The sequence below is a fragment of the Oncorhynchus masou genome, chromosome 31 (genome assembly GCF_036934945.1).
Source record: "Oncorhynchus masou masou isolate Uvic2021 chromosome 31, UVic_Omas_1.1, whole genome shotgun sequence".
In the NCBI taxonomy this organism is placed as follows: domain Eukaryota; kingdom Metazoa; phylum Chordata; class Actinopteri; order Salmoniformes; family Salmonidae; genus Oncorhynchus; species Oncorhynchus masou.
The window spans coordinates 11646714-11667104 of record NC_088242.1 but is presented as its reverse complement, the minus strand read 5'-3'; the positions used below and the strand labels follow the sequence as shown (position 1 = coordinate 11667104).

The 20391-nt window shown below is 40.7% G+C and overlaps 1 protein-coding gene across 1 annotated transcript; it reads right to left on the bottom strand.

Annotated features, from left to right (window-relative positions):
• Positions 1 to 943: 943 nt before the first annotated feature.
• On the bottom strand, positions 944 to 13148 carry LOC135523411 (uncharacterized). Its single transcript, XM_064950063.1, has 5 exons — positions 12880 to 13148; positions 12515 to 12624; positions 5346 to 5441; positions 3228 to 3395; positions 944 to 2923 (listed from the first exon to the last, which is right to left on the bottom strand). The coding sequence occupies exons 1-5, from the start codon at positions 12950 to 12952 to the stop codon at positions 2726 to 2728; spliced, it is 645 nt and encodes a 214-aa protein (XP_064806135.1). The 5' UTR covers positions 12953 to 13148; the 3' UTR covers positions 944 to 2725.
• Between the last annotated feature and the right edge of the window lie 7243 nt (positions 13149 to 20391).

Here is a 20391-nt window from a genome sequence, read left to right as displayed (position 1 = left end):
TGAATCAATGTTTCTATCTTATTTCAACGTGTAAAACTGATTTAATTTGAACAAAAGTCATGAATGTAAGGGAATTTGTCTTTTGCCAAACTTTGAACCTAAATCCAATGACATGTTGAATTCACAGTAGTTGACAACTCCACCAAATGTAAATCAAAACTAGAAGTTAGACTGATGTCTGTGCCCAGTGTGATGGCAGCATGTGTGTATAGCATTTTACAGATCATACTTTACTCAGAACTTGCAGAGTGAGTTAGGTGCCATTTATTTTGAGAGTATGAGTTACAGATAGTATGTCAACTCCTCCCAGTGGAATGCAGGGGAGTGTGAAATACATTACGAATGCCCTGGTACATTCACCACAACAGACAGCTTGTCGAAACACTTCTGATGGAGGCCCTCTAATAACTGATGAGCGCTGTAGTATGTGTTTCTAAGATTAGTAAGTGCTTAGGGGAAGATTGGGGAGAGAAACTGCAAAAAAAGGGAGAGGTCAAAATGAGTTCTCTACTCCCTTCGCGTACATTACTCAACATCTATTCTAGGTTGTGGACATATTTGTGCCTGGTAGAGAAAAACGGACACATTTCAACTCACTTTGACAAACGTCAATGAATAGAAGCAGGAGTGTTCCCCTTTGACAGTAAGGTTGATAGCAATCCTATCAGTTTTTTTTAAATTTTACCTTTATTTAACTAGGCAAGTCAGTTAAGAACAAATTCTTATTTTCAATGACGGCCTAGGAAAAGTGGGCAGGGGCAGAACGACCTTGTCAGCTGGGGGGTTTGAACTTGCAACCTTCCGGTTACTAGTCCATCGCACTTAACCACTAGGCTACCCTGCCACCCCGATTAATATAGGTCAAGTTAATAAAACAAGTCTGAACTAAAACATGTATATTTTCTCACCAATGGTGTATTTTAAACTGACTTGTTGCAAATTAAAATCAGTGAGCGATGTTGTAGTACACACACAATTTTCTTTTTTGCTTTAAGTTTTAATGTACTAAACAAAAGTTTAAGTTCAATATGTTGTCATCGCATTTTCACCTCTACCGATAGTTTTGACACCAAAAAACTGTTACGTTAAATAGCAAATATGCCTACTCTGCAATGGAGGCTGGTTTGGGGAGCTGTAGGAGGATAGGCTCATTGGTCTTGGCACGTTCGCTCTAGCCAACAGCTTGTAGATACAGTGCGGGTAGGCTAGTCTACATGATGAGATTATTATGGATAGGAGCAAGAATATTTGTTTTTGTCAAATGGCAGTCATGAATCGATCAAAAGAATAAGACCCTCAATATTTATTGGAAAAGAGCATCAAGATCACTGCACTTTCACCACCCTGTGAAGTTCATAATTGATTTATTCTATATTCTAATAAACTGCATGGATTCCCCAGTTGTAGTGGGAGAACCACACACACCACGTCATCGCGTGACTCCAAGTGTACTTCGCCACGGTTGTTATATCAATATTTGTGCATAAACGAGATTCCACCACCATTTCTCGCATAACACATTTTACAGACACAAAAAGATCCCACCATGTCGAACGAACAAATGATCTGTCAGCATTTAGAAAATTGTATTGAAACTTCGTTTCCATCACAGCTGTCGTGATTAAAATTTATCAAAGGTATGACTTTTCTCGCATAAAAACGGTATGGAAACAGAGTCAACTTTTTTTTAAAGCGGATAGGCCATTTATATCTACTTTAGTTACCCTTTTTGGTTCAGCTATTGAACTATTACTTTCACATTTTTTTTTGTTTGATTTGGGTTACACATAATATGAATGTTTTGCATAGTTACATACTGTATCTCAGTCTAAACATATTGACAAACCCATTCCAGTTTAGCCCAGGAGGTAAATCAAATCAAATGTTATTAGTCACATGCGCTGAGTACAACAGGTGTAGTAGACCTTGCAGTGAAATGCTTACTTACGAGCCCCTAGTGCAGTTTCAAAAAATATGGAACGTCATGGTGTTTCTCTGTGCATAGTTAGTTTGACCTGGGTTAAGACAAATGGTCCCTGGTCAACTGTCCCTGAGTGAACACACTTTGATTGTGTCTCAAATGGGACCCTATTTCCTATGTAGTGCACTACATGGGGATTAGGGTGCCATTTGGGACATAAGCCTTCAGTAGAGTTAATAATTAGTGATGTGTTCAACCACAACAGCTCTATGGTCTGGCCCTACACTCACCAGCCATCATCATCACATGTCAGGTAGCTGGGTATTCATAGCTCGGTGTTCTTTTGAAACGAGGAGATTTAGATTTTTCATTAACCCGAAACAATGTCCTTGTTTTGTGGTCGTCTACGACATTAGATGTTGTGATGAAGCATAATATGTCTGCTTGTGAGGTGCGGACATCTTCTTTTCCACACACCCGAGCATGTCTAGAGTTTGACATGTAGGCTGATTTGATTATTTAGCTGATAAAGGATATCATTGCCAGTGGAAGGATATCAAGCCATTTACAGCATACAGTCATGTTAAAACCACTCACTACACCAACAGACGACAGTCAAGAGTTGAGAGCGTTAGTCTCAGGAGGACAAACTCTTGAGTGAAACTGACTCATGCATTATCATGATAATGTCTCTTTCTTTATTGATTTGTCTTCTTTTCTCTTGCAAAGGGTAGAAACATGAGTCTCTTGTTAAAATGCGAAGTTGAAAACCAGGAGTGTTCCGACCCTCAAATAACTCCTGGTCTAGACAGAGACGGGTTCCCGGGTCGGGCTCTGAATAGGGCGGTAGGGTGACGGGGCTGCATCTATTGTCACTGTGTGTTCAATGCTGGAGTTACAGGTGGAGAGAGGGAGGTCTGAGGGAAGTGCCTCAACACACTGAAGGTCTTCAGAGGAGATGATCATGGCCTGGCCAAGAGTCTCCTCGTACGTCGGAGGAGGCTGTAGGTACAGAGACATTTTATGAGATCAAATTTACTGTAATAAATCAATATTCTATGTATGAATATATTAATTTTTTATTTGACCTCGATCTCAACAGGGATTCCCATTGAGAGCAAGGTCTCTTTTACAAGGGAGCCCTGTAACATCCTTCCACAATTTCATTTGATGTAAATGAGAATGTGTTCTTTAGTCAACTTACATGGTAAAATAAGGCTTGAATAAATCAATGACAAAATAGATATTTACATATGCAGTGAACAATACATAATAAAAATAGGTCCAGAACAGAGGAGTGACTGACCTCCGTTTCAGACTGCGTGGGGCTGATACCAAAGCGGTCGGCTATCATAGAGTGGATCTGTCTCTGACGGTCCTTCTTACGGACGCTCTCGTAGGACGGAAGGCGGGGCAGGATCCCATCCAGGTGATAGCTGCTGGGCTTACCGATGATAAACAGCCTTCCTGGAAGCTGCAGACACACACCAAACATCTTTATATGATATCACTTTTTCTATTTTTCAAGAGTTGATCTGATTGGTCAAAAGACCAGTTAGAGGAAAAAGATCAGAATTGGGCTGCCTGTGTAAACGCATCCTAATTACAAACGGCACTGGGCATCAATAACAACGTGAAAGCAGCTCAGATGGTTTTTAAATAGAGATTATAATATGGAGAAGTGAATTAATTGATTAATACCTAAATCTCTATGTGTAATAGGGGAGAGTGGGGTACGCTGAGCCACCCTTGTTCCTAGTAAATCATATACAAAATGTATAATTTTACGGAATATTTAGGAAGAGGTCATAATTTCATGGAGTTTTGTGGAGGAAGTAACCACATGGCAAAAGTGTTTAAGCAAGTTAGGTACAAAAAAACAAGCTTCTCTATAAGCTTCAATATGAGGTCCTAAACCTAGCATGAAAGTGCATCCTTGTAGCTGTGTGGGCTAATATAGTTAAAAATGTTTGCCTTGGGGTAAATTGAGCCAATGGCCATGTGGTCATTTGAGTCAATAGTTTGAGTCAAATTGAGCATATTGAAATGTTTTCTTCCCCAGATATGAGGTAACAGGGCCTTGCCTGTGTTAAAAGTGTTTTAAAAAGTATAAAGTGTTTGTTAGGTGTTAAGCCTGTGTTAAAACCCTCGAGTCCATTTCCCCCCGTGGAAATATAATTAGCATAAAAAGAAAAATCCCCATAAAAACCTGTCTGTTAGAGGCTAGAGATCTCTATTATGGTTTTGCTCTACAACCGCCACAAGCGTCACATGACTCGTCTGAAGCACAAGCGTCACATGACTCGTCTGAAGCACAAGCGGCACATGACTCGTCTGAAGCACAAGCGGCACATGACTCGTCTGAAGCACAAGCGGCACATGACTCGTCTGAAGCACAAGCGGCACATGACTCGTCTGAAGCACAAGCGGCACATGACTCGTCTGAAGCACAAGCGTCACATGACTCGTCTGAAGCACAAGCGGCACATGACTCGTCTGAAGTCGGTACCGCCGATCGGCCAACTTCTGTCTGTAGTGTCCAAACGTCTTGGGCTACACACTAACATGACCCCCCTTCGGAAAGATGACTCTTTCATTACATGTACAGTGCATGTCGGATGTCTTGCTCTAGGACACCGACAAGCCTCACAAGACTCGCCTGAAGGTAGCCCAGTACCAGTTTTAAAACATGAATGGAAGTACATTCTGTGTGGAAGTAGTTCAGTGCCTAAAAAAAATGGGATAAATATGTGTAAAAATAAACACACCTCCTGAGCTTTATTTAATCTCTCAGATATAGGACATCTGTTTTTCCATGTACGAATCTGTTATTCATTGCATTTCTATAGGCTAATAGCAGTAAGGCCAAATTCAATTTTTCATTAAAAAGAAAAAGTCAAATACATTTGGGATACCTAAAGGGGTTGTAAAATTCAAAATCAAATAGCTAAATGATCCTTGGTATGGCCACCTTAAAACAATTCCATATGTTAGCTTAGTAGAACTCCACAGGCTTAGACAAGAGAGTCTAGAGGGCTAAAATATGATTGTGATTTTGTGTTGAATTGAATTTTGTTTGGGAAATAATGATAGACATGGTTTAAAAAAAGTAGTGGCAATATTTCATTCAGTACAGAAATGTGTAGGTGGCTTAACTTACCCTGCTCCGCGGCTCAATTTACCCCATACCCTGAGTAAGTTATGATGAAAAAAACACTTTTTTTGGACAAGCTATGTTTTCAAAACTGTAAAGTTTACATGTATTCTGATTATTACCAGGTATACACAACATCCGGAAATAAATGTAGATATCTTTGTTGGAAAGAATACCATATTTCCCTTGACAGAGTGATGCTGAATGAACAAAATTCCTAAACTTACCCCACTCTACCCTACTATGTAAAGACAGAGGGGTTTTTTTCACCTGGGATCCAATGTTTCCGTGGGCCACGGCAGCAGTATGTTCATTGTAGGGAGACACCACTAGAGACTGTCTTCTGTTGTACTGGGGTGGAGCATCCTGGGTAGGGAGAGAAGAGGGAAGACTGGTTAAAGTCTGTCTACACTACAGTGGAAAATTGTCTTATATCTTACCAAAGTTCAGTCGGTGTAAAATAAAGTTATTCTATTCTGTTCTATTCTAATATGCTCTATTCTGTTCTATTCTAATATGCTCTATTCTGTTCTATTCTAATATGCTCTATTCTGTTCTATTCTATCTTTACAATTAGTAACGTAGCAGCAACAACAAAGGCATGACAACAGTTCAATACAAATCTCCAATGAATTAACCCCAGGCCAGGTTACTAGGCGGTGATTGAGGACTTGGCTATAGAGCTGTAATTACATTTTCTTCATGCCCGATAATATACTCCACTCAGTATACTCCAATAAGTCTTGTTAAGGGATACCAGAGCTGTTCTCCTGATCTGATGCATGTTATGCACAATCGACCACACAATGGAAAATGCGTTTGCCAAAATCTACAGTTAGATCCAACCGTTTATTTCTTTATCCCTCTGTCTCGGCTCTGACACTCTGTTGCAGTCTCCCTACTGATAACGCTATATGGGTTTTAACATGAGACATCATCGTGCAACACACAATCCCCTGGCAGCCTCCATAATATCACAGCATCATTTGTAATATAATCAACTATTACTGGTTTAATAAAGCGACAGTGTTGATATTTTCAATGTTAATATTGAAAATGTTTGGCTTGAATGAGTGGAAGGAAAGGAGGTGGAGGCAAATGGGGCTGGAGGATGGCCTTCACTGTAACTGACTAGCATGTGATGCAAAGGAAAAACACACTCATGTAAGGTTCTCAGATGAGTAGCCTTTGGTTGAATATAAAAAAAGGCCATATATTAACAGAAGAATATCAGTGTTTTTGATACAACCAACCAAAAGGTCAAAGGTAGCGTTTATCTGTGGTTGCATTCTCAATAGGGGAGAAAAAAATGGATACAAAAAGCTGGGGGTAATGACCTTAACCTTATCAAATGAGCTGTGCACTGCATGCTCTCTCAGCTCTGTATCATAACAAATACAGAAAACAGAGTTGCACAGGGAAATATGATTCACGTTAACCTTTTTAAACAGCCACTAGGGTTTGGCTGGGGTAGGCTGTCATTGTAAATAAGAATTTGTTCTTAACTGACTTGCCTAAATAAATAAATCTACTGTACGGTACACTATAGGACTGTGCTCTACTGTACTGTGCTCCAGTTTACTCTACTTGAGTTTCTTACAATTGCAGAAAGGGCCCATAGACTTGACATTTTTTTTTTTACTTGTCATATCCCAACTCACTGGATCTGGATCTTGGGACCAATTTCCTGGCATAAATCTTGGTCTTGGCTCCTGGATAGCGCCTTAGTGTAACGTTGTGGGTGTCGTAAGTGGGAAGTCAGGCGCAGGAAACAGAGAGATCAATATAGTGCTCTTTTAATGCACACACGGTGAACAACGGGCACCCCACGAAACACTGGGTGCTCAAAACAAATGCCCCAGACACGGGGGACGAAAAGTGTCCAGCAAACTCCACGAACATAGACCAACACGTTCGTCTACACCAAACACAAAGGTTACAATAATTAATCCCGCACAAAGAAACGGGCGGGCCAGCTGACTAATAAAGCCCAACTAATTACAACAAACTCAAAACAGGTGTAATCAATAAACACATTAGGAGGGGGAGGAAATAATCAGTGGCAGCTCGTAAGCCGGTGACGACGACTGCTGAGTGCCACCCGAACGGGAAGGGGAGCCACCTTCGGTCGGAGTCGTGACACTTAGTTTTTGGTTTACAAACCATAGGCATCCCAATTTGAAGAAGACAATGCTCTCTGATCAATGGCTGATCACTCCCAACCCATATTTATCCCCACCCAGTTGACTACTTTTAAATAGTGGATGCCCACAATGGCAATCTCTGTACGAAAACGAGTTATATCCAATGTTCCCTCTAATTTCTTTCGTCATTGAACAAATTGCAGGTCTGCTGAGCGCAAACTTGAACGTTGTGAAAATTCTGTGCAACTTCTGGAATGTGTTTACTTTGAACACTGAGGCCGTACCCGCTTTAAGTTAGTTTTGACAGTGCTAAAGTAGGCTACTGTGGTTATTTGAACATAATGTAGGTCTACCAGAGTGGCCCACCATCATAAACAATGGAGAAAATACATCCCATAACATTTTAACATGGAAATAGCTGTTCTATATATCACTAGCCACTTTAACAATGCTACTTAATATAATGTTTACATACCCTACATTACTCATCTCATATGTACATGTATATACTGTATTCTATATCATCTACTGCATCTTTATGTAATACATGTATCACTAGCCACTTTAAACTATGCCACTTTGTTTACATACCCTACATTACTCATCTCATATGTATATACTGTACTCGATACCATCTACTGCATCTTAGCTATGCCGTTCTGTACCATCACTCATTCATATATCTTTATGTACATATTATAGAATTCACCAATTTGTAAGTCGCTCTGGATAAGAGCGTCTGCTAAATGACTTAAATGTAAATGTAAATTTATCCCTTTACACTTGTGTGTATAAGGTAGTAGTTTTGGAATTGTTAGGTTAGATTACTTGTTGGTTATTACTGCATTGTCGGAACTAGAAGCACAAGCATTTCGCTACACTCACATTAACATCTGCTAACCATGTGTATGTGACAAATAAATGTGATTTGATTTGATCGATCATCCAGCCTACAGTAGCAGCCAATGTGTGGTGTTCAATGTAGGTCTACATTGCATGTGATTTTGAAAATGAACATGCAGGGCTTGACATTAACCCGTTTATCCACTTTTCATTCAGATAAGGTGGTAATGCTGGAAACCACTTTTCAAAATAAAATGCATAATCATTTCCATACCAAATTATGTCTGTCTCAAAATACAACACTGCCCCTTTAAGACAACTGGCTCCTTTCAAAGATGTCTAGAAATGTACACGTTTTGTGTTCTTGGAGGAAGTAATCACTCCCCATTGCTGACTACAAATGATCTATAACTGGGCTAATAACTCACTAACTAGCAAAGGATATGAACAAAATGTGACTCACCACCTGGATTCAGTCTTACGTAACAACATTTGAAATTGTGTTTTTTACATTGGATAAAAGTAGAGATTCAGAGCTCCAAAATGGTACACTACATTTGAGGAAAAATGGGAAAGTAATTCTGCTTTGAAAGTTGATCAACTTGTAAACTCACTTTTGAGAAAATGGCCTTTGAATGTTTTGGTATCTAGTGAAGAGCTCTTCTTTGTCTACACCCATTCAGCATTGCTCACACCCTCTTAAGGGCTCCCGAGTGGCGCAGCGTTCTAAGGCACTGCATCTCAGTACAAGAGGTGTCACTACAGTCCCTGGTTTGAATCCAGGCTGTATCACCTCCAGCTGTGATTGGGAGTCCCATAGGCTGGCGCCCAGTGTCGTCTGGGTTTGGCTGGTATAGAATTATTTCAATTTCATTACGCTTTTTTGCAGATGTTTACTGACACTGGCCATATTCAACGGGTGTTTTACACACGTCACGTAACGTGCTCACTTTAGCTCTCACTTTGATCTCAAAATAAACGCATCTACTCACGATCGCTCATGCTTGTAAAAACAGTCCAGTTCAAAGTGAATGGCACAGATCCACATATGGCAATGGTCTATTTGCATATAGGCCTACTGCAGCTCTGATTGGTTATGGCGCACTAGTCTGTGTAGAGTACAGCCATGAGTCGTGCCTGTCAATTAAATAAAATCCTACTCTGCTGCATTCTGCCTACAACAACCTCTCTTGCATAGTTAGTTTTGCATACTAAGTTTTGCATAGTTAGTTTTGTTTCAGTATGTTGCATTGAAAGTGGCTAATATTGCATTGATTTGATCACAATTCCCACAGTAAAGGAAAACATTGGTAGTGTTAATTAAAGGGGGAGAACTCTAGAAAGTTGAGTGAAGTTCAATCTCGTGCTTCTCTGCGCAGGCTGATATTTCTTCTGCACTGCAATTCCGGGGGAGCTGCATGTCCACGCAGTTTAGAGGGAACATTGGTTATATCCAGCTAGAGTCCTCTATTTATCTCTATAATTGACACTAGCCTGTTATTTTGCCAAAAGAAAGATCGGTAAAAGGATAATTTCCACCTCTAACAACATAATTATATAGATGCATATTTATTTAAATCTACAAGTTTCAGATTCATACAATCAACATGGAACATTTTACAGAGAATAATAGAGATAATATTTCTCTAAATTAAATATAAAGGTTTTGAAAATCTGGTTAAAAGTCATGTTTTTACTCTTGTTTAAATTTGGTATGCCAATAACATTTCTAATCTGTAACAGAAGGTTAAATGATCCCTACTGTACACGGTTCTCCCTTTATTTAAACTTTTCCACTTTGTTTTGGTAGTAACAAATTTAGTGGGGTGGTAATGAATTCAGGTAAATATTTCAAATATGCAATAAAAAAACAAAGTGTGTGAATAGTATATGTCTACTTCACATATGTTGGAAGATGTGTGCTGAAAGTTTGGGAGAAATACGATCACCACTGGTGTCCCCCAGGGCTCTGTTCTAGGCCCTCTCCTATTCTCGCTATACACCAAGTCACTTGGCTCTGTCATAACCTCACATGGTCTCTCCTATCATTGCTATGCAGACGACACACAATTAATCTTCTCCTTTCCCTCTTCTGATGACCAGGTGGCGAATCGCATCTCTGCATGTCTGGCAGACATATCAGTGTGGATGACGGATCACCACCTCAAGCTGAACCTCGGCAAGACGGAACTGCTCTTCCTCCCGGGGAAGGACTGCCCGTTCCATGATCTCGCCATCACGGTTGACAACTCCATTGTGTCCTCCTCCCAGAGCGCTAAGAACCTTGGCGTGATCCTGGACAACACCCTGTCGTTCTCAACTAACATCAAGGCGGTGGCCCGTTCCTGTAGGTTCATGCTCTACAACATCCGCAGAGTACGACCCTGCCTCACACAGGAAGCGGCGCAGGTCCTAATCCAGGCACTTGTCATCTCCCGTCTGGATTACTGCAACTCGCTGTTGGCTGGGCTCCCTGCCTGTGCCATTAAACCCCTACAACTCATCCAGAACGCCGCAGCCCGTCTGGTGTTCAACCTTCCCAAGTTCTCTCACGTCACCCCGCTCCTCCGCTCTCTCCACTGGCTTCCAGTTGAAGCTCGCATCCGCTACAAGACCATGGTGCTTGCCTACGGAGCTGTGAGGGGAACGGCACCGCAGTACCTCCAGGCTCTGATCAGGCCCTACACCCAAACAAGGGCACTGCGTTCATCCACCTCTGGCCTGCTCGCCTCCCTACCACTGAGGAAGTACAGTTCCCGCTCAGCCCAGTCAAAACTGTTCGCTGCTCTGGCCCCCCAATGGTGGAACAAACTCCCTCACGACGCCAGGACAGCGGAGTCAATCACCACCTTCCGGAGACACCTGAAACCCCACCTCTTTAAGGAATACCTAGGATAGGATAAGGTAATCCTTCTCACCCCCCCCTTAAATGATTTAGATGCACTATTGTAAAGTGGCTGTTCCACTGGATGTCATAAGGTGAATTCACCAATTTGTAAGTCGCTCTGGATAAGAGCGTCTGCCAAATGACTTAAATGTAAATGTAATGTAAATGATACAAATGTAAATTGATTTCCAACCCCCAATTTGCACCACGTCTGTAGAATAGCCCATATACTGCATTACTTTTGACCAGGGCCCATAAGGTCTGGTCTGGTCTGCTTGCTGCAGAAAAACAAACAGGAATCTCTCTTCACCTGAACTAACTTGGGAATGTTTCATGCTAGAGCAAATGTATAATCACATCATTCTTCTTTATCACATCTCGCTCTTATTGGTTACTGAAATCCATTATTACACATTTATACAAAGTTCCAAAGAGTTTATAGTACTCTATTGTACCTGTGTTCATGATGTTTTGTCACAGTGTTTACATAATGGTTTATGGATGTTTCTCTAGCCTCGTTTACCAGACTCCTGTTACTGAAATCAGGCTCCCAGCTGCTGAACATGTTAATGATATTGCAGCGATCTCCGCTATATGATCCACGTTACATTCCCACCAAGTGGGTTAACTCTATTGGTTGCGATGCGGTGAGTGTTTGCCTTTCACACCAGAGACCTGGGTTTGTAATGATAATGAGCTCCCTGGTAAGGCCTGACCTTGCAGCCTTAAAATAAGGGGTTATAGCACATGTATAATACCATTATAGCCATTTGTAAATAACCTTAGTGATGAGATTAGCGTAAACCCTATAGATGTTTATATCACATTTGTAAATGACCTTAGTGATGAGATTAGGGTAAGCCCTATAGATGTTTATATCACATTTGTAAATGACCTTAGTGATGAGATTAGCGTAAACCCTATAGATGTTTATATCACATTTGTAAATGACCTTAGTGATGAGATTAGGGTAAGCCCTATAGATGTTTATATCACATTTGTAAATGACCTTAGTGATGAGATTAGGGTAAGCCCTATAGATGTTTATATCACATTTGTAAATGACCTTAGTGATGAGATTAGCGTAAACCCTATAGATGTTTATATCACATTTGTAAATGACCTTAGTGATGAGATTAGGGTAAGCCCTATAGATGTTTATATCACATTTGTAAATGACCTTAGTGATGAGATTAGCGTAAACCCTATAGATGTTTATATCACATTTGTAAGGTGTATATGTCCTTACTGTACATATGTACAATATACACTAGGCGTTAATAACATGTTTCCCTGTTAATTACATATGTATAACATGCATAGCCTTCCTGTATAGTGTTGGAAGACCCTGCATCAGAGAGGGTAATAATATACATTAGGCGTTTATAACATGTTATCCCTGTTTATAAAAAATAATATAGAAATGAGATTTTATCCAAAGCAATTTATAGACTTATAGTCATGCTGCATACATTTTTTTGCGTATGGGTAGTCCCGGGATTCGAACCCACTATCCTGGAATTGCAAGTGCCATGTCCTACCAACCGAGCTACTTATATCCTTACTGTACAGCGCTGGTTGGCCTGGTAGTTCGACACCCTGCAGCAGAAAGGGTCTTTCCTGTACAAGACCACCAGGAGCATGAGAATCACTACGAAGAACACCAGGCAGGACACTACAGAAATGAGGCAACAAGAACACAGACGTGACTACGAAGCTTTATAAAACATATCTGGCATTAACGTAAACATATAGGTTATACATGATTCCTTTTTAATGTGTATTTATAACACATGCAAAACATACATAACCTAAACGATCAACGGTTAGCCAGTACTGTATCAGAGCAACAGGTTTATGTCGACTGAATATATATATGTTCATGGTTTAGTAGCAGCCTACTTAAGTTTTTGTGACTGCCATCACTCACCGGAGGCCACGATGACCGTCAGCTGATCCGCTGTCAGCGCAGGTGGGATAGTTGTAGATGCAGATAAAGACATATTGAACTAAAATCAATCAGCATGTAAACGAGGTTCCGCTGTGTAAACGGCCCACATAAAAATGTTGGCTTTCACTGGCATGATATTAGACTACTCCTGTCCAAACCAAGAAGATTAAAATAAATCGATTATCTTCCTCTTCATTCGAGGGCAGAGCCGGACACTGAAGTTAAATCCAGTTTAACTGCAGGATTCTGCCACCTATCTTGCTGCTTCGATTCAGCCTGGTCTCATAGACTAGACGTAACATAGTAAACTTAAATCAGGATACTCAAATTAGTATTATAAACTTTAAAACATATATTTTATATGACATTTTAGTCATTTAGCAGAAGCTCTTATCCAGAGTGACTTACAATTAGTGTATTAATTTTAAGATAGCTAGGTGAGACAACAACCCATCACAATCGTATCAAGTACATTTTCCCTCAACAAAGTATTTATCAGCAAAGTCAGTGGTAGTGGGATAAGATAGGTATTTATTATATTATCATTTTTACAACAGTTTTTATTGGGGGTGGGGAGGTATGATCACATGAGACAGAAGGTTATTTAAAGGGATAGTTCACCCAAATTCCAAAAGTACATTTTTAAAAAACAAAACCAGTCTATGGACCAGGTATGACAGTTCTTAACTGACTTGCCTAGTTAAATAAAGATAAAATAAATAAATACAAAACGTTACATTTACTATATTACGTCTACCACTCAGTCCAGGTTGTTCGATTCTGCTGCAAGGTTGTTCTTTCAGAATGCCAGAGCGCGCTAGATGGAGAGAAGGGGGTATGCTGGGCAGCGTGTGCTCTGTGCTCTCCACAACAAAATACTACCTCGCAAACCTTTGCTTGTGAATGAGGCGCAGCCTACTGGACTCACATGGGATATGTTGGAAATGACACTATATACAGAAGTATGTGGACACCCCTTAAAATTAGTTGCTGACGGGTGTATAAAATTGAGCACACAGAAATGCAATCTCCATAGACAAACAACATGTCCCTGCTGCTATGCAGAATATCAGAAAGAGAATAGGGCCAAGGAGGTCAGAAGAGAACATTGTTTCCATAGGTGAATGTGCATCTAATAGGAACCATGTGAAGGGATGGTGTGAGTAATGGGGAACCAATCACTTGTCTCCACAATATCTGTGCGTCAGTCACCCCCTCCTTGGGCCTTGGGGGAGATTGTCCTCTCCCCTGGATCCATTTTTTTTAGCAAGGTGGAGACTAAGTAACGAAATATGTCCTTTTGTGTTCTTAGTACTGAACAAAACAACACGTTCTTTATACTGGAGGCCAAGTGCTGGCACAGGATGTGTTGACGTTTGGAGCCATTGTTCGTCATCTGTGAGGTTGCACCTATCTTGAGATGGTATATAACCCAGAGGCTCACTCCACTCAGTGGGCTCTCACTCTGTTCACTTTTGTGTGGGTAAAATACTTATATCGATAAGTTATTTTAATAAAATTAATATCCTGATTGTTGATTGACCTTGTCTCTCCTCATTATTGATTCAAATATCTACTTCAAGTTCCAAAAATGCAGGTGTTTCAGCCGAGCTTTGTGCTTTCTGTGGTGGTGGGGCAGCCAGTGGAAAATGCATTGGTTAGGGGTTGGTAATGTTCTCTGGTTGCGCCGTGATAGGCTCAGTGTTCTGTCACTCAAGGAGACACTACGTCACAGCAAAATCTACGGGTAGAGCTCGAAAATTCAAGCCTCTTGGATATTGCCATAGCATTACATTAGGAGTGCCCATCCAAGAAGGCTTACGGTACAGGGGACACAGGGGTATACAGGGGACACAGGGGATACAGAGGACACATGGAATACAGGGGACACAGGGGACACATGGAATACAGGGGATACGGGGGACACATGGAATACAGGGGGCACATGGAATACAGGGGACACATGGAATACAGGGGATACAGGGGACATGGAATACAGGGGACACAGGGTATACAGGGGATACAGAGGACACATGGAATACAGGGGACACAAGGGATACATGGAATACAGGGGACACAGGGAATACAGGGGACACATGGATTACAGGGGATACAGGGGACACAGGGTCCCCATAGGGTATACAGGGAACACAGGGGATACAGAGGACACAGGGGATACAGAGGACACAGGGGATACAGGGAACACAGAGGACACAGGGGATACAGGGAACACAGAGGACACAGGGGATACAGAGGACACAGGGGATACAGAGGACACGGGGGATACAGAAGACACAGGGAACACAGAGGACACAGGGGATACAGCATTTCCGACAGTTAAATGAGACAACAAAACATTATTTATTAAACACATTGATATCGTTTTTGAACGTGATAGCTGTACCTTTAGTTTATGGTTGACACAGCTTGTTTGCCATCAGCCAATCGCCGTTCTCAACGAGTTCAAAGCACATGAACGCACACAACTCGTTCCTCCCGGTTTACAAGTAGCATTGTCAGAGTTTCCCACTTGTTATGAATGCAGCCTTAGTTGTGGTCCCGTGACCTCCCTTCTTGTCCTCTGATTGTCTGTTTCTCCCTCTGCACACAAATGACTTAATAAATGTATGTGTCCAGACACCCGTGTGTATGCTTGTTCCCCCTACCTCACACAAATGACTTAATAAATGTATGTGTCCAGACAGCCGTGTATGCTTGTTCCCCCTACCTCACACAAATGACTTAATAAATGTATGTGTCCAGACAGCCGTGTGTATGCTTGTTCCCCCTACCTCACACAAATGACTTAATAAATGTATGTGTCCAGACACCCGTGTGTATGCTTGTTCCCCCTACCTCACACAAATGACTTAATAAATGTATGTGTCCAGACAGTCGTGTGTATGCTTGTTCCCCCTACCTCACACAAATGACTTAATAAATGTATGTGTCCAGACAGTCGTGTGTATGCTTGTTCCCCCTACCTCACACAAATGACTTAATAAATGTATGTGTCCAGACAGCCGTGTGTATGCTTGTTCACCCTACCTCACACAAATTACTGAAATATATCTGGACACCTACATTTAAGTCATTTATCAGACACTCTTATTCAGAGCGACTTACAGTACTGAGTGTATACATTTTTGTACTTGGATATTTGGCCTTTCTCTTCTCCAATGGTGTGAATCTCTGTTTCCCCTGCAGGCAGACATGGACAGTGAGTGATCAGGAGAGATGAAGGAGACAAGCTGGCCAGGGTGAGCAGCACAGTCCATTCTGAACTAAATCATGCTTTGTTGTGAAGAACACATACGGAACATTTACGGTTACACACATATCTAGATACTCATCTCAAGTTACGATTCAGCACATTCTAAATTGACTATCTAATCCTTACCCAAGTTAAATGGTAATCATTCTGTTGTCCTCTCCTGTGTTTCTCTCCGAGGGGTATTCTGTTCCTTTCCTGCCCTAGCAAAACTGAAACGTACTTGAAGGTAACTGAAACTTGCTTTTGGGCTCCCGAGTGACACTGAATCTCAGTGCTAGAGACATCACTACAGACAACCTTGTTTGATTCCAGGCTGTATCATAACTGGTCATGATTGAGAGTCCCATAGGGCGGAGCACAATTGGCCCAGTGTCGTCTGGGTTTGGCTGGTGTAGGCCGTCACTGTAAATAAGAATGAGTTCTTAACTGACTTGGATAGTTAAATAAAAAAAAATAAAAAAACAGCTGTTGCTCGGAGTGCCTGGTTTCCAAGTCATCTCCTATGTCAAGTACTGATTTGTATCAGGGGTGACCTGGCTGGCCATCTAAGGCCTACACAGCAAGGACCTGATCAGCAGTTCAGCTTTGGAGACTTGTGGGAGAATTGGCTATTTGAGGTTTTTGTATTTCTCTTTTACTTATACAAGTACAGAAATTCCATAGAGATGTTTCCCCTTTCACAAGGGAGACCTGTCTCAAGATTAATACATTTTCCCTAAGGTCAAATACACCGTTTCAAAAATAAAATAATATCACATTTTGTGTCATGACTACCATGCAGTGTGATGTACGTGTCACAACGTGGAAAAGGACAGCTTCAAGGTCTTATCTTTCAAGGAAGGATTTTCTCCACATAAGTTGCAAATCAAAGTTCCAGCATGTTCTCTGTTCACATTCTTACATCAGTGTTGTAATTTGTTATTTCCCTTTTAGCTCATGTTCTTTTACTTTGAGGTTTGAAAATCATGCTGGTTAAAACCAGAGACATACGAACGGAACAAAACAAAACGGGTCACAGGAAGTGATGCAGCCCAGGAAGCAGGTGCCCATTTTCTCAAGATCTCCATTTCAGCTTGACCAAACTCGATAAGACATGTGCTCTCACCAAACAAAGCCATAACACCTTCTGACACAACCTGGGATCCACCATGTCCTCAGACTGCATTCACTTGTTGGTGGGTGGCTATCTGCAACACACAAAAAAAAAGGGGGTTTAAGTTTTCGTAATCTTGCTGCTGAAGTAATTTCCGGTTGCTCTTTTGAATATAAACTTGTGTATTTTATTCAGAATATTATAATATGTTATTTACCAGGTCAGTTTCTTGTGAGAATGCCAAATGTTGTAGTGACCTATGCTGCATAAAAAGTATATATTCTAACACGTCTTATACTTTTTTTTGTCTCTTCTCTGTGAATAGTGTGTGTGAGAGAAAGAGAGAGAGAAACTGAGAGTGACAGAGAGCAAGAGAGAGAGAGTTCATAGCTGGTACACACCACCAGAGGGCCTTGTCTTATCATTTATGTTCTGTAATTCGCTGGAAGACTGAAGGCACCTTTCATCATGATCAAAGGTAAAACAATGAATGTAATGTTATTATATTTACAATTGTGTGCTACATTGAAAAGGATTTTATTTGCGTGTCTATTTTTTACCAATAATGTTTTTTTAGTATTTCAGTTTGGATAAAATCAAACGTGTCGTCTTACATTTGTCTAGATGAGGATTCATGAAGAAGCTTTGCATGATAGAATTAGAAATTAGAGTACTGGAATGAACACAAACCTTGTTGTGATGTTTGTGACTAGAGGGAGGAGCTTACAGCTACGATTGGAAGTGACTTTTCACAGCCGGTTAGGAGATCATTTTAGCTAACCCTTTTCCTAACCTTAACTTAAATCTCCTAACATGCCACGTTAATTATCCTAGCCTGCTGTGTAAAAAGCAACTTCCGGTCATAGCTGTAGCCTACTACCTCTAGGGGTCAGCAGCATCCCACCCTGTATCCCACTGCTGGCTTGCCTCTTAAGATAAGCAGGGTTGGTCCCTGGATGGGAGACCAGATGCTGCTAGAAGTGGTGTTGGAGAGCCAGTAGGAGGCACTTTTTCCTCTGGTCTAAACAAATGCCCCAGGGCAGTGATTGGGGAAATTGCCCTGCATAGGGTGCTGTCTTTCAGATGGGATGTTAAATGTGTGTCCTGACTGTCTGTGGTTGTTAAAGATCCCATAGCACTTATTGTAAGAGTAAGGGTGTTAACCCTGGGTGTCCTGGCTAAATTCCCAATCTCGCCATCATGGCCATGTAATCATCCTCAGTTTCCAATTGGCTCATTCATCACCCCTCCTCTCCCCTGTAACTATTCTCCAGGTTGTTGCTGTAAATGAGAATGTGTTCTCAGTCAACTTACCTGGTAAAAATAAATAGTCAGAACCTCTTCTGATGGTATAAAGGTTAGGGAGTTGGTCAACCATGGTTTGCCAGTGCAGTGATAAGACATTGTGTAAAACAACGACTTTGAAGAATTGATCTGCACTGTATGTTTGTAAGCTAGTCAGTTTTAGACAAATGATTACATACATTTTTCAAATTAACTGCCAATATTTAAACATTCAAACAATGTAGTACATCCACAGCTATAAACTGGCTGAAATCAGTTGATGATTAAGTGATAATGCCTGAGAAGCCGGTGTTTGGAGGATATATTGGCACGGGTGGTGTTAGGCCTGTGCCAATATATCCTCCAAACACCGGCTTTTAAGGCATTATCACTTCTATACAATGGATTACCAACATATTCAAATAATGATTGACATATTTTCATTAAAAATGTTATTTTGGTGAATTTATTCATAGTATTTCATCCTTCCACAATATATAATCCCGACACAAATTTAGGGTAGCTACCCACGCCGGCTGGTTGTTTGTTCTATCGGTTCGGTCGCTATAGACGCAACCCAGTCATTCAGTCTTTTTGTTCTGTATCTGTGGAAGTAATTTGTTCCAAACGCTCCATTGCCATAAGGCTGGCAAAGATCTTATCCCTTGCTAACCTAGCCTAGCCAACTACAACTAACTTACAGTCACCTCAAAAAGTGCAGACAGAATAACAACAAAGTAGGGTCATTTGCATTTGTTTAAGTTGTTTTCTAATTACATTTATTTGGATACATCCATAACAATTAGCTAATGAGGCGCAATTTTGCCTGTCATAGAAAATGTGCTCACTCATCAGGACAATTCACTCATCAAGCCAACAACACAGCCAACATAATCACTTCAAACTGAAGGTGCAAAGACGGCAAACTTGCTGCACTTCATTTCGTTGTACCTTTTTTCAATTGACAATTCTTTGTATATATCCATAAAAATGATGCCAGCTGATTCATGATTTAGACTAGCTGAGAAACGCTGCCTGCATGTCTGTCTTGTCCTGACTCCCGACACGTTCATTACTATGGTCCAGCTGGTGATCTAATTTGAATACTGAAACAATGTTGCAAATGTCGGAGAGACAGACAACAAGGTTTATACAAATCTCCTCTGTTGAAAACTAAATGTTAGTCTAAAAGAAATGGGAGATGATGTCTAAATGTTTTTTATAGTGGAGATCAAGTTTATAAATTGCCTGGCTGGGCTGATGAGACAGTGGATTGTGCAGACAGATGGACCAGAGTAAATAGGCATTTTAACACCATTGATTTAACCATTGGTAACTAGTGGAATAGACACCGGCTGGAATGTGGTTTTAACCAATCATCATTCAGGATTAGACCCAGACGTTTTATTATAGGACTTAAACAAGTTATATATGTAACAACAACTGATATTGTGTCATGAAAATAATAATACATGTTTATATATATATATATATTTTAGGGGCTATTTATACAGTATACAACCTCCATAAACGGTATTTATAATTAGGCCTACATGACAATATTTTGACAATAATTCTATTACACAATTTCTGATTTATCACATGCATTAAAATCAGGATAATGCCTCTACTGCTATTCATTCCAATTAGACCGGTTTGGATTTCTCCCTGACCAATATGGCTGCAATTTCCTTCCCAACCTGGATCTTAAAGGGTTTGTGACATTGCCTTTCTAGTAATTTAATGGGACCTCTATGCTTTGAATTCACATAAATAGCTTAGCTATAAACCCCTTTCCATAAAAAAATATGTACATGCTAGAACTGATACACATAAGAAA

Coding starts and splice junctions, on each gene's coding strand:
- LOC135523411 (XM_064950063.1), bottom strand. CDS start 12,952: ATGTCTTTATCTGCATCTACAACTATCCCACCTGCGCTGACAGCGGAT. Junction 3,396..5,345: donor ACGGAAACATTGGATCCCAG/GTGAAAAAAACC, acceptor GTGTGTCTGCAG/CTTCCAGGAAGGCTGTTTAT. Junction 2,924..3,227: donor CCACGCAGTCTGAAACGGAG/GTCAGTCACTCC, acceptor CTGTACCTACAG/CCTCCTCCGACGTACGAGGA.